This window comes from Pseudorasbora parva, chromosome 16 (assembly GCF_024679245.1).
Source record: "Pseudorasbora parva isolate DD20220531a chromosome 16, ASM2467924v1, whole genome shotgun sequence".
In the NCBI taxonomy this organism is placed as follows: Eukaryota; Metazoa; Chordata; class Actinopteri; order Cypriniformes; family Gobionidae; genus Pseudorasbora; species Pseudorasbora parva.
In genome coordinates this window covers 9,030,116-9,046,150 of record NC_090187.1, presented here as the reverse complement: position 1 = coordinate 9,046,150, position 16,035 = coordinate 9,030,116, and the positions used below count along the sequence as shown (strand labels likewise).

The 16,035-nt window shown below is 36.8% G+C and overlaps 1 protein-coding gene across 6 annotated transcripts in view; it reads right to left on the bottom strand.

Annotated features, from left to right (window-relative positions):
* The window catches only part of cntn5 (contactin 5), a 427,504-nt gene that overhangs the window by 91,987 nt on the left and 319,482 nt on the right, over nucleotides 1-16,035 (bottom strand). For all 6 annotated transcript variants that reach the window (XM_067419349.1, XM_067419350.1, XM_067419348.1 and 3 more), the window contains exons 9-11: nucleotides 14,391-14,572; nucleotides 5,000-5,136; nucleotides 163-292 (exon numbers count right to left, since the gene is read on the bottom strand). In XM_067419349.1, the coding sequence (XP_067275450.1) occupies nucleotides 163-292; nucleotides 5,000-5,136; nucleotides 14,391-14,572 (449 nt within the window). The remainder of the gene's footprint in view (nucleotides 1-162; nucleotides 293-4,999; nucleotides 5,137-14,390; nucleotides 14,573-16,035) is intronic.

Sequence of the window (16,035 nt, the reverse complement as noted above, 5' to 3'; positions counted from 1 at the left end):
GTCATCCCTTACATCAAAAAAAAAAAAAAAAAAAAAACACAAACACAGTTCTCATGGACAGCTCGATAGTATGAGCATGACAGACCAACTAACTAACATTCTCACAAATACGACAAGATTAGAAGGTTACTGCATATCATGAATATAGTTATAAGCAATTACCCAGGATTTTGAGCTCTGCGCTGGAGTAGATGGCTCCATACTTGTTCTCGGCGATGCACTGGTACATTCCAGAATCAGCCTGCTGTAGTTTGTGAATGATAAGCTCCCCATTCACCATTTCCACTCTGCTCTGTGGGGAGACGAGAATCGCTTTAGAACCACATGTTCACCTGTCAGGCTGCTCCTCAAAGCAAACATGTTTCAGTGTTTACCTACATTGGCTAAGGTTAAAAGTTTAAAATAATTTAGCTTTTTTAATGTTCAAGTCTCTTCTGCTCATAAGGCTGAATTGATTTGATAAAAAAAGTTAAAACAGTACTATTGTTAAATATTATTACAATCTAACTGTTTTCTATTTTAATATATTTTAAAATGTCATTTATTCCTGTGATGCAAAGCAGAAGTTTTAGCATCATTCCTCCGGTCTTTAGTGTAACATGATCTTTCAGAAATCATTCTAATATGCTGATTTAGAGCTCTATTGTTATCAGCTCTTATTGGTGCTAAATATTTCTTATCAATGTTGACAACTGGCTGAATATTTTTGGAAACTGGATTCTGAGGTTTTTTTGGGGATTCCTTGGTGAATAGAAATGTCAAAAGAACAGCACTTATTGGAATAAGAAATCTTTTGTAACATGTTAAATGTGTTCACTGGCACTTTAATAATTTTTTGATTTACCCCCATCTTAACCAAGATGTTCATGTCTTTCTTTCTTTAGTCGAAATATAAATAAATAAATTTTTTTGATGAAAACATTCCAGGATTTTTCACCTCACCATAGACTTCCAAAGCAACCAAATTGTTGACGGTCCAAATCAATGCAGTTTCAAAGCATATCGAAGTGAATCAATCGGTCATTTAATTTTGTTAAAAAAATTACTATACTTTTTAACGTAAATCCCTCATCTTGCACTGCTCTGCGACGAGCCAGTGATTCCATAATATATTCAGAAAGGTCACACTAACTGTACGCAGAAGTATTGTCCCCATGTTTACAAAGTGCACATGCACACATTGCACATGCAAAGACTAATACAAATGCTCTTTAGAACGTTTCAAAGAACGATGTCGGACGATTTTGAAGATGAAGTGATTTTTACTAAAGGGCATTGGTATTAGTCCTCGCACATTTGCTATGGGAAGTACATCCGCCTATGACTACATGTCCTTTCCGACGTGATTGCACAATCCTTGGCACGTCGCAGAGCAGCGCAAGATATATATAAGTATAAAATATAATCTTTTAAAAAAAAAAATTATAACCAAATTAAATGAGCCCTTCTCCCCCCTATTGACAGAAATGAGAGAGTAAGGGAGGATTTTTCAGCTGGGACTCTTTACTACGCCGTCGAGTCGAAGTACTCTCAGAAGTGCTATTCCGCCATACATTATAGTTCTCCTTTTAAATCCGCGTAAAAAAGCGCCATGTTTTATTTTGTGTCACCATACTTGATCGTTCAACTATTCGTGTAACTGTATTTAAATAGGGAAAACGTGGAGGTGTTTGGTCGCTTCTAACTTGATCTCTGTTTAGTACCATAGTGAATGAACTGGGCTTAGTGGGCTAAGCTAAATGCTATCAGATTGTCACCGCGCGTCAGAGAGATTAAGAGCACGCACTCAGAAGAAAGAGGTATGTATCAACTCGTTTTAGTTAAGAGAATAACATAGTTTAATATGAAAAAGCGGTGAAGTATCCCTTTAAAAAATTTGGTTTCCATGCAAGTCTATGATGTGGAGAGAAATCCTGGAATGTTTTCCACTGAAGAAAGAAAGACATCAACATCTTGGATAAGATGGGGGTGAGAAAAATATCAGGACTTTTTCATTCTAAAGTGAACTTATCCTTTAATGCATCCTTGCTGAATAAAAGTATAATTTTTAATTTTTAAATTCTTTAAAACTCACCTTTTGAACGGAGGTGTATCATGGTTTCAAAGAAAAAAGCAACACCACTCTTTTTGTTTCTGGAGCACCCAATCAGAATATGAAAATGATTTATAAAGAATCATGTGACTGCCTACGTTTATGTGCAACCAAATAATCCATACTTAATCAGATTTGCGGGCCAATTGGAATGAAAAGCCTTCATGTATAAACCTCAATGGATCTGATTGAGACTGATCCAAATGAATGGATCAGTCTTTTTGGTTTATTTAACTCTTTCTACTCCGTTTGAGAGGACAGGTAAACAGTTGATCAGATTGAAAACCAAAACTGAAAGGACAGAGCATGTGCAATGACATAGTGTATTGACGTATAATGCGCTGAATGAGCTGTTCTTCATGTTGAATAAAGTGTGACAAATGAGTGTCTCCTCATTATCCTTTCACTCTTAGCGTCTGTGAAGTGGAGCAGGACAAAGTCCCACCGGTCCTTGTTTCAGATTCTCATCCACAGACGAGTGGTTTTGGGCGCTGATGATTCATGTGCTCCAAATAATGGACAAATATTAAGTCTCCTGTTTAAATCAAATAAAGAACCAGGTGAATAGGTATTGTGCAAACAGTGGGGAATTGTGCATATGTGTGCAGTGTGCGCATGTCACAAAAATAATTTCAGATTTGTGACACGCACATCAGCCAATCACTTTCTTTAGCATTCATGTAAACACTATATTCACTATAGGCGGAATTAATTCAGTCCGAATTGAAACAAAAGTTGTGCATGTCAAAAAAGTAATGATGCTGAAAATTCAGCTTTGCAAAAACAGGAAAAAATATAAATTATCTCTTTCCCCGCCAGCGTTTTTTAAAAAAAGTTGCCAACCACCGCCAGGGTTTTTGACAAATTTCACAAAAATGTAATAGCCCATAGAATATTTTGTTTAATGAATATCTGAGCATGCAATATATCAAAATAAAGAGCTGACCTTCTTCTTTTAAACAACAACAACAACAACAACAACAAAAAAACAAAAACGTTTTATTCTAGCTTCATGCATTCCTTTTTTATCAATACTTGAATATGGTTAGGTTTCATAAAAAAAGCTAAATTTTGAACAAAAAGCTGAGAAAATCACATTTTTGTGAAAGATTTTGTGCAGATCCAGATCAGATTCAGAGCGACGATCAAACGCAGATGGAGGAGATCGAGTCCATCAACACCCCTAATGCTTGCACAGTCATGTAGCTCGTCCTGGGTCCACATTTCATTCAGTAACATTAGGCAGTTTTGATTCATATGCTGATTATTGATGATGAACAGGTTATTTTTAATATGCATATGATTACATGCGATCATTCGTTTCACTGCGTCTTACTTGCGTGTGTTTTGATCAGGAGATTCAGTACTCTCATTCAGAAGATGCGCAATAGCGCCCCCCTAGCGTCCGACAGTGAAAACATGGAAACCCGGAAAATTCCGTTATTGGCCTGGAAGCGTTGTCTCACAAATAACGGAAATTTCCGTGTTTGGCGGGGAAAGAGTTAATGCAGTGTTGGCGAGCAAAATAGTTGGTTTATAAAACATAAAAAACATTGGTAACACTTTATTTTAAGGTTCAGTTATTAACTATTAACTAGTTGCTTATTAGCATGCATATTACTAGGATATTGGCTGTTTATTAGTACCTATAAAGCACATATTAATGCCTTATTCTGCATGACCTTATTCTACATGCCTTAATCCTATCCAGTTCCTAAACCTAAATGCTACAAAAACTACCTTACTAACTATCAATAAGCCATAAATTAGGAGTTTGAGGCAAAAGTAAAGTGTTTACTTAAGTGTTAACTAAAGTGTAAACTAAACAGTTTTTCGTCATATTTGAATACTGTATATTCTGTTTTTTGTTTTGTTTTTTGTTTTCCTTGCACTATATGACTTAAAATATATTTGTATACCTTGTACTTTTTGTGCCATTGCCTGGAATAAATGAATAAATGAAATTAAAATGAAAGTGTTACAAAAATCATTGACTAGTCTATGTAATGCAAAAAGATGATGTAAATATGTCCAACTGTACCACATGCAATGTGTTGCCCAAGCATTTGTGAGTGATTGTGAAAGGTAGGTTCCTAGGTAGGGTTGACTCACCCTAATGTTGTTCCACACCCATAAGACCTCCGTTCATCTTCAGAACACAAATTAAGATATTTTATATTTAGTCAGAGAGCATATCTAAGTGTAGGTGAATAAGTGAATAAAAACATCATCAAAGTAGTCCATATGTGACATCAGTTAGTTAATTAGAATCTCTTGAAGCATCGAAAATACATTTTGGTCCAAAAACAGCAAAAACTTTGTCTTCTCTTCCGCGTTTGTTTTCAAACCTCAAATAAAGATTCAAATGGTCATGAATCAGCCGATTGATTCATTATTTAGATCGCTAGTGTCAAGCGAATTCATCAGTTTGAAACGCGATCCAAATCATGAATCAATCCGCTAATTCATAACCATTTGAATCTTTATTTGAGGTTTGAAAACAAACGTGGAAGAGAAGACAATGCTGAACAAAGTCATAGTTTTGATTATTTTTAGACCAAAATATATTTTTGATGCTTCACGAGATTCTAATTAACTAACTGATGTCACATATGGACTACTTTGATGATGTCTTTATTCCCTTTCTGGACATGGACAGTATGTGCCTACACTTAGATACGCTGTCAGACTAATTATAAAATATCTTAAACTGTGTCTGAAGATGAACGGAGGTCTTACAGGTGTGGAACGACATTAGGGTCATTAATTATTAGTCATTAATGACATAAATTTCATTTTTGGGTGAACTAGCCCTTTAAGCAAAAGTTCCCACCTGAGAAACAATTGAAAAATTAAACAGATCTCAGAGATCTCTCTTTCATATGAGTCAGCTCTGTGCGCGTGTACCTGTGTGCTGAGTGGTTCTCCGTTGCGCAGCCAGCGATACGTGGGCCTGGGCTTTCCTGTGGCTCGACACTCCCAATGGAGCTGCTCTCCGCTGTCCAGTTGAGTGTCATTTATCACGCTGATCCACTGCGGCAGAGCTGTGCCAAGAACACGGAGGAGATAAGGAACATATGCTTATCAGGAATATATCAGTGCTTAACAATGAGATTTTTCCCCTTCAGATTTGCACTCGCCCTGCTGAAATTTCCAACATTGATGTTTTATTTAACAAAAATGAAATGCATTTGACAATACATAATTGTATAGATATTAACTTGCTTTTCCTGGCATGAGTTGTATAGGCAGTCGCCTAGGTTGGCAGCATTTTCTTGGTGCACACCCTTTCTTGGTGCATATTATGTTGATCCTGGAACAACATTCTTTCCCGAAAATAGTTCTTTGGATATTAACAGTTCTTCATAGAACTATACACCCTGCCAAAGAACCATTTAAGAACCTTTATTTTTAAGAGTGTACCCCTAACACTAAAACTAACCCTGCCCATAACTTTTTCCTGAAATCAGAGAGAAATGATCGGTGAATAACAATGATGTAGAAGGATCTGACACTGGTTGTAAGCCTGAACTTGACATAAACTGTAAATCTTAAATAAGTTGATTGGTTAATTAGAATGTCGTTCCAGGATCAACAAAGATGTTGATCCAGGAACATGGTGTACTTGGTGAAATCACAGTCACCATAACATGTGATGTGTATTTCACTTCTCAACGTCATCGTGCCCGTTTTCTGTTCCACCTGCCCTGTCATTGAAAATGAACTGTGACCTAGTAGGTAAGTTTTTCGGAGAGTTTTGCGGTGCTTACGATCTGAAACACTATATGCAAAACGTCTCTTTAACCTGCTAGAAACCAATTATTAAGCCACAAAATAAAATGCTCCCTTACTGCTAAAATGTAATAATTGATAATAGTTGTCAATTTGCTTTTATGTTTAATGAAAAAAGTCCTGACATCCAACTGTTCCTACACTATAAAACTTTGTTAACATGAAGCACAGCTGCAGTTTGTAGGTAGCCTGTGTCGCATTGTCCTTTTGCAGGATGAATATGTATGAGAGGAACAGTGGGGAGTGTTTTCATTAGATATGATGAGCAGCAAAGTTCTGAAAGCAGTGGACCTTTAGTACCCAGCATGCACAGAAAAGTTTTTGCTTTTCATCTGAGCAAAAATACAAGTCAAATGTTTGAACGCACTTACATACCTTAACATGATTATGTACAGTGTTTTAGAATAAAAATAATCATTAAAACTATTAAGCCACACACGGAAATATATTTAGGGATTTGTTTAACTAATTATTAATATAAGTGATATTTTTTAGAGCAAAATGTAACAATATTTTGCGTTATACTATGTACATGAATGAAACTGTTCCTCAAATCAAGTTGCTTTCTAAAGACATATGTATTATTACTTTTCGCCGCAGCGTGGGTCATATGTGAGAGTCGGCGCAGACAACAAAACATATTGACCCATTTGAATTCTTCACAGAATGCTGCATTTCAAAGCGATATGGAGGAGATTATGATGATGAACAGCTAGAGGAGACTGGCTTTACCAATCAGAAAGGCTCTAGTCAAACTGACACGGTGTATTAACAAAACGCTATTGGCTCTTTCAAAAAAGGGGAGGAGCTGCTAACAGCTGGAGCCGTTTCAGGGGAAATCCCGTCAACACATTGAATAATGCGATGCATTTCAAGGCACTTCAGCTGGCCTTTAAAGGTCCAATGGCATGACGTTTTTATTTTATAAGGGTTTTCAACATTGATATGAAGCTTGAATATTGCCTGAATATTGTCCAAAAGTGGCTAAATTGTTATCGGGGTAAACTGAATTCTGGCTTTCGCTGCCTTTGAGAGAATGAGAGCTCAGACGAGCTGATCTTGAATTCTCCTGTTATGACGTCACCAGGAAAGGTTTCCTCCCCTTCTATTGCTTTGCCCACCCAGAGAATTAGTAGAGAATGGGTTCAGTTTATCAGTCGCGATGTCAGCACAGGCTTCACCATATGGATTCAACAGCACAGCCACAAACAGTGAGTAACAGTGTTCATTAATGCCCGATCTGGGATCAGTGATTTCTGATGTGTAGCTAATTATTCAAGTTCACACTGTCTTTCTCTTTAAATCGTTTAAACTGTAAGTCCCACGTCTGGCCGTCTTGATGCCCTAAGCGTAATGCATCAGTGAATAAAGTCAGTGACTATAACGATCAACTTCACGTCGTTTCTGTTAGTAGCATGAAACAAACCTGTTATTTATATGATTAAACTACAGAAAGCGATTAAAGAACACTCTTTATAATGTCTGGATCTGTCAATCACACGTACATCTGCAGTGCACACTTGTGCAAGCTGCCGTTAAGCTGCACAACAGAAGCTCTTACTGTACGCTCTCGTGTTTGCTGTTAGTTGTGATAAAAGCATTTTGTGAGAGAAATAACGTTGCAAAGTTTACTCGTGTTTATTCAGAGCTCTCAGATACAAACTAAATAAACTCACGCTCTCAACAACTCGGTACAATAACACTTCCTCAGCAATTTTTCCCCAGCTCCCTGTCTCTTTCTGCTTGCGCCTGACTAAACCACGCCCCCTCTGCCACATAATCTCATTTCAAATACAAAGATGTCAGCCAATCACAACAGTGGGTGTCTTACAGCAGACACACCTCTTGAAACAGAGGGCTTGAAACAGAGGGCATTCAAGCCAGAGGGCTAATATCAATATAGAAAAAGAAGCCTTTTATTTCTAAATTATGAAAATTTTTGATGTAAAAACCATATAAACATTATAAAAATTAGGAAACATTATAAAATTATAAAACAAAATAATCAGTTTGTAGCCTTAACAGAACACAAGGTACACGGAGGTATGGAAATACCCACACGATCACATGAGAATGCATATCAATATTCTTCTACGCACAAACCCCAACCCCCATCCTACCCAAGAGTGTATCATATACACGGCATAAAGTGCGAATGCGAAAAACTATTTTTTGTTTCTCATTTTGGCGTAACCATTCCACGACATTGCACTCTTATTGATACGCATTTTCGTGTGATCGGACTCAGAAATACATACGCTGAGAGGCAGGTAGGACATCCTATCATTGCATCCGGTCCGAATACAATGATTGGATGAACACCCTGTAGTTTCCTTGCAACATGCTTAAAAAACCCTACGAAACAAACATGCTATAAACATTCAGAAGACCCTAGCAGCTGTATAACAATAGGCCTATGCTAAAATACTCGGAACACTGTACAATCCAATATAGCAACACAATATAAAACGCTTATAACACATTATGATCTGCATAGAAATATCCTTAAAACACTCCAAAAAGAGCAAACTGTTAACAGCACTCAGAAGGCCACTGGGATATCCTGGAGGGTCACTGTCCTGCTGTCACTGTCACTGTCCTTTTAGCTCAAAACAACTATCTGGAAGTTTCTATTATGCCTAGTAAGACCTTGATTAGCTGCTTCAGGTGTGTTTAGTTAAATTTGGGGCTAAATTTTGTCGTACAGTAGCACTCCAGAGCAGGATTGGACACCCCTGTCCTAGGAGATGAACAGCAAAACACACCAATCAAAACCCAAGCAATCAAATGGCAGTTTAGTAAAAGCCTAATAATTGGATTGGAACATACCAAACAACCCCAGAAAACCTGCCAAGTAGCAACTTGCTTAAATCCAGTGGCGCTCTAATTTTAAGATGCACTTTATTTGGCTTAGCAATACGAAGATAATCGGAGGAAAGTAAATAGTAATGTAATAGAGTTTTCTTTGCAGCACAAATCCGTCAGCCTAGACATGGCAGCAGGTCATCTCTCCATTGAAATATCACTTTCATTGAGATATCTAGCTGATTTGTATAATTTACTGAACATGCTGTGTCCATTTCCAAGCAATAATAGCCATCCAAACACAGCCCTGACGTCTAGGCTAAAACAGGGCAAAATATTGGCAGTTAGTGACAATTTTATAGATGTCTAACCCTAGCACAAGAAAAGACTTGAGAACATTAACATTTCAAATAAATTAAACCAAACACCTTGTAATCCCTGTTAAAAAAATAGCATATGCTGGTTAGGTATGTTCTGAAGGATGGCAGCTGGTTTTGAGTTGGTTTATGCTGGTCATTAGTTGGTTTAAATTGGTCCTAAGCTGGAGCTACTTTCTTAGAACCAGCGTAGGACCAGCACTTTATTTGGCTTAGCAATACAAAGATAATTGGAGGAAAGTAAATAGTAATGTAATAGAGTTTTCTTTGTAGCACAAATCCGTCAGCCTACACATGGCAGCAGGTCATCTCTCCATTGAAATATCACTCTCATCGAGGTATCTAGCTGATTTGTATAATTTACTGAACATGCTGTGTCCATTTCCAGAGGTTGAGTGAAAGGGAGAAAGGGAGAGAGAAAAGGTGCAGATAACCTCTGGCAAAGACAAGGGCTCCTTAAGTTACAGCTCTTGTCATGGTGATAAAACTTACTGCCTCCCACCATCCACGCCACCATTCCTCACTCCAGACCCACAGCCGGGACAATAACGGCAGGCCGCAGCCTCGAGGAGGATGTACACCCCTGCCCGTTGACGGATTCTGAGTCATTTCACACCCAGGACACGCATATCGTGCCACGGCTGCTGCATGCGGCATATTCACACGAGCTGCGACAGACAGCTAACCTGCTCTGAGAGAAAACCTCACTGAAGGCAAGCCTTAAATCACATTCGTTCAGAAAAAAAGGGCTGACTGAATTGGGTGTATGCAAATTATAAAAGTAGACATGTGTCTGGAATACAGTTTGCAGGTAATATAGAAAGTAGCTGTACACCTTTATCCAAGAGCATTCAGAAGTTTTACAGTGGATTGAAATTTGCGCCAAAGTTAAAAAAAAAAAAAGAAGAAAAAAAAAGAAAAACTTTTTTCACCTAAATAATCAGTTTCTTGCACTTTTGTTGCTGACCCTAACATATCAATCCAGAATGTCATTCATCATAACCAAACAGTTCCCTCAGTGCTTATTTACAATTACAATTTCCTCAGAGACATTGATATGTCAAATATTAATTTTACTTATGGCTGCAGGCATCATTTCTCAATGGCATGCTTTTTTTAGTTTCCATTATGGGTGGACTGGTAAGAGAGTTTTCCTCTACAAATGTCTATGATAAAATTTTTGTATTTTGATTTATTGTATTTCTTACTTCTGTAAAGGACTTTATATATATATATATATATATATATATATATATATATATATATATATATATATATATATATATATATATATATATATATATATATATATATATATAAGCTTTGGTTCTAGGAGACATATGACAAATAAAAACAATAACGTATGTGTTTGATATCCTCAAACTGGATGCAAGCATAATCTGAAGCTAAAGTCTGTGGCCATCGTACACTTTACTCAAACTCCTCAAAATCTGCAGATTGGCTCTGAGTTTCGGCAGATTCTTCTAGACTGTCCTCTATCGTCCATCATCTTCTGGTCTCTAGATATGGCTAAGGTCAACCAGATCGCAATGGAAAATCTAGCAAATGTTCAAAAAGTGGCAATTTTGCATGTATTCGTACAAAGTAAATTATATGAAAACATGATTTTTAGAAAAACATTTTGCATGAAGGTCAACCACTAAACACCCGACACTGGGGAGTAAGCATGTTGTATGGAAACGTATGAATGGGATTGTGTGAATTCATACAAATTAGCCACCAATTCATCAAAATGTGAAATAGTTATGAATTGCCATGATATAAAATTACACGTTCCCTCCTTGCAAGTCCTTGCAGTTTTTCATCCACCAGTCAAAAAATATTAGTTCAATCACTATCAGCAAACATTAGTACATCGTTCCTAAAAAAACAAAACAGGATTTGAGGAATCACACTTTCATACCATAAAAATCGTTCCAAATTTCTTGCAACAAAATTGTTCCGCTGTGCCATTATAGCTGTGGTGTGGTTTGTTAAACAGTTATCACTTTAGCTATTGTTCTCTGTGTAAACGGGTCTTAGCAGTTCTCCTTTAAAATACTTTATTCATGAAGATTGGTTCAGCACACGCTGGTACTGAACTACTTGACAACAGAGAGAACACAATAAAAGTATATTTGGACATATTTGTGATGGATAAGACAAACAGCTGTTGTTTTGTCAAGCTTTGTTCATCCAGACTGTGTGATGAATCATAGATCCCAGTGACAGTCATAAACCTCTTAAAACCAGGTTTTCATAAAATCACTAGGACACTGCATTCATCTTGTGGCCCGCTGATACACTTACTTTTACGACATAACGCACTTCATCTAAGTCACAAACCCTATTGAACGGATAAAGAGAGAGGAGTCTGGGAAAGATGAATGGAGGTCCCAGATCCCCGTATTAGGTCCCTATCAAAGCTACGTTGGGTCAGGGGAAATATGTGGGTCAAAAAAATATAGCATTTTCAGCCATGCAATAATGATAAAATAGACCCTAAAATTTAATTGGAAAAAGTCTTCTGAGGACAGATACATTTTGCCCTCGCAAACTTTGACAAAAATGTATGCTGGCCAGTTTTGCTTAAATTTATACATTCTGTCATAAAGGCCAGTCAGAATTATGCCAGAGCTAGAGAGAGTATGCCCAGTGGAATAATTTATGAAGGAACCTAATCAGAAAAGGACCCAACGGATCTTGTTCACACACTACTGCGGCATATTACTTACAAATAACTCTTATAAAAACAGATTTTTACATGAGATTGTGTTATAACGTCTCTTCTTCTAGATAAGTCCTTGCAGTCTTTTATCCACCAGGCAAAAATCATTAGGCCGATCAGAAAGAATTAACAAGCCACATGATTTGAGAAATCATTCATGTCTGTAGGAAAAACATACCTGGGCTTTCACCACAATCCCTTTCTTGCTCATTTAAATGTATTCATTTATCAGACGCTTTTATACAAATGAGCAGTACAACAAAGTGATTCATCCCAGCAAGCAATTTTGCAAGCAATAATAGCCATCCAAACACAGCCCTGACGTCTAGGCTAAAACAGGGCAAAATATTGGCAGTTAGTGACAATTTTATAGATGTCTAACCCTAGCACAAGAAAAGAATTGAGAACATTAACATTTCAAATAAATTAAACCAAACACCTTGTAATCCCTGTTAAAAAACAGCATATGCTGGTTAGGTATGTTCTGAAGGATGGCAGCTGGTTTTGAGTTGGTTTATGCTGGTCCTTAGCTGGAGCTACTTTCTTAGAACCAGTGTAGGACCAGCACTTGACTAGCTTAAACAAGCTCATGACTAGCTATGGACCAGCTTAAAGGGGTACTTCAGCGCTGGGAAGATGAATCTGTATTTAAACTGGGTCATCAATGTAGAAGAAATGTGAAATTATTTTTTGAATTTGGTGTCTTCTAGACTGAGAAAAGACAGAAAATGTATTTTTTGTCTCATGGGGATGAAAGACTACAATTCCCAGAATGCTTCGCTGCCCTGTGAGGCCATTCCCAAAGCCAACTACTGGATTACTGTGACTGAGTTGGAGCAGACACTACAATTAAAAACTGAACGTGTCTGTTCAATATAATGAGTGAGTCACCGCGTGAGTATCACAGCACTGAGCACTAACTGCAGGAGTGAGATAAATGAGCTGAATGAGTTCTCATGATGAGAGCTGAGGTAATCGCGACTACACTCGCGGCATACATTCACAACGCGTGTTCAGTCTGGCGCGTTTCAGTTCATGCCTTTGCAAGCTTAACTTTCATAGAAATTAATTTGAGAAGTTAAAAGACTTACATTGCTCACCATAGCTCCGTTTAAATGAGAGCCTGTAGCTGAGCTGAGCTCTGAGTGTGATCTCCATCCCCCATGCGCGGGTTCAAAACATGCGGGAATGGCTCCCTCTGCTGGCTATAGTCTTTAGCCTTTGGCCAAACATTCCTCCTATGATGCAAATATCGTCAATATGCATCATAGGAGGAATTTTTCCAGAAATAAAATGCATAAATCTCTCGTCTCAGGGGGATATGAGGGGGGAAAGCACAATCATTTGAATATACTTCAGGGCTTCTACTGATACAAAGCCATATGCTAATCGCTGAAGTAACCCTTTAAACCAGATGCCATGCTTTAAAGTATACCTAACCAGCACAGGGCTCGACATTAACACTTGACCGTTTGTCCAGGACAAGTGGATTTTTTGAAGGGACAAGTGAAAGAGAATTTTACTTGACCAACGGACATGTGGATAAAAATGTCAAAAAAATAAAAAAATTAATACAAAAAATAATATTCAGTACTAGCGAATGACCAAAATGCAATAATGATTCTGAATTAATTAGTGTAAGTGGCGATCAATAGTGGATAATAGTTTAATATAATTAACTATCGTCAACAAGGTTGCGCTGTTGACACTTGTGCAGCCTAAGGAAAAATCTAAACAAACGTGCGCCGCTCACACAGAGAAACTGTGGTAAACATATGAAATGCTTTTTATATTTATAACATATGATACAGGTAAACAAAATGACATAACAAAGTGTGCTGTTTTCCTGAATATCATCACAACTGAAAATAACACTGATTTTATAAGACAGTTCCATAACATTTTTTATTAACATTTAGTCACTTACAATTTAGATGCAATCTTTACTGTTTTTGTTCTATTTTAGCAGCAAAAATAGTTTCAAACAAAGACTCCAAACACAAGTTCTAAAGAGCAAAACCATAATGCTTCTTACAGCAACAGTGCATTACTGAATGATTCAGTGTTTTAAATGAATCAGATGAATCAAAGACTCAATAACCTACTCGTAAACAATTTGAATGATTCCGCCATTTGAATGAATCGTTTGAATGAATGACTCAATGACTCACTCATTAAGACTCACCAGCTGCCACCTACAGGTTGTTTAGTTTATATAAATCTCATAACATTATTTAATGCAGTTGTAATTTTTTTATTTGGTTGATAACAGCCCTATAGTCTCTTATTTTAATTTAATATATAGGTCAAATTTAAGAATTTGACCTATATATATTGATATACAGATATATTGATATACAGATATACAGATATATTGATATACAGATATACAAATATACAGATAAAAAAAAAAAAAAAAAAAATATATATATATATATATATATATATATATATATATATATATATATATATATATATATATATATATATATATATATATATATATATAATGCAATTATCTAAACATAAACAATACAGAAGTTTAGATTTTTAATGATCTGCTTACTGTGTTTTTCAGAAGCAGAGCTGTACTCACTGTAGACCTGGAGATGTCCTCTGAAGGCGGTGCCTCCTCTGGTGTTCTCAGCTTTACACTCATAACTCCCAGAATCCTCTAGCTGGATGTTGGGGATCTCGAGAACAGCCTGTGATTTGCGCAGACGGGCCTTTTTCGGGATGTTCCCACTCATCTTTCTCCAGGTGATAGTGGGTACAGGACTGAGAACATAAAAAATATAAAACATATTTAAAGAGGAAATATTTAATGCTGCTGTAAAAGCAAGTTTGATAGAGAATCTCAACCAACCCAACATAAAAACATTGGCTCAACCAATAGCATGACTTAAGGTCTTATCACATGCATTCTTGGTTCCGGAAGTATTTGTAGTATTCAATTGTGGAGGGGGGATTTCTAAAATATATATATATATATATATATATATATATATTATAATAATATATATTATAAGTCAATGAGTGTCAAGGTATTCTAAGATTTTTAGATGGCTCACAACATTAAAACCTTTGATTTCAAACAAAACAGTTTTTGAATTTAACTTACAAGAAATTTAAATTACAAGGTGGCGATTTGATGTAAATTTGTACAATGTGATTTTTACAAAAACGTGTGCCTATTAGAAAAAAGTCAGCATGAAGGTCCACTCTTAACCCCACCACTAAACTTACCCATCACTGGGCATAAGTAGATCATACTAAAATGAACAAATGTATATTAATTATCCAGCAATTCAACAAAACATTAAATAGTTACAAAATGCCATGAGATGAGTTTGTCTTATGACATATTTCATGAGTGAATAATTCAAATGAAGTGTTGTGAATGACTTAACTAAATCAAATAAAATAAACTCTCTCTTTTTTCATTGTTTATAACTATTAAAATATTATATTTTACACAGTAGAATAGCATGAGGGATTTGATTCATTTGCTATACTTTATGAAGTGAATTCCAATGTATTGGCAAGGTTTAAAAGGTGACTGTCACCTCTCTGATTGGCAGATGAGCTTTTTGAGAACTAGCCAAGAATAAATCATCACTTAGGGAACCCAACTCCTGTGTTCCAATCTATCTGGCAATGCTAGCAGTGCAACAAAGAATACACTTCATCTTAACAAAAAAAAAAAAAAAAACACTTTCTAAAAGCAATTCTTTTATCTCTCCCCAAAACGCGTATCTGCACTAATTTGTAGAGCTGATAATGTGGTCTTTTTGAAAGTACGAACAGGACAATCTGATATGGCAGCACTCTGTAAGTGGCTGTGTACTGGGTAACACAATAAACGTCCAGATAGCGGTGCAGATAAGCAGTATTTGTACACTGCCATCCATCCCTATTTGTGGTTGCAGCGGGCGTGTGATATGACCTCCTAGGTGCGCCGCCCGCGCGTAGATAACCCGCTCTATCAGACACGATCAGCACTGCTACATAGTGACAGCTCCATTTCACAGCTTTCCAACGATGGAAATGTGACGCCGAGGAAAACCCCAGCTCCGCCATCAATCATCCGCAGGCCCGGTGATAAAAACTTCACGTTTCTGAGTCCTTCTGTCCCTCTACATCCGCTTAAATTGTACAAGGACATCTATCCACACAGGATAAAGTTTCTGACCTGTCAGTTTAAATCACGATGAGTCTATGATAAAAGTTGCAGGGTTGGT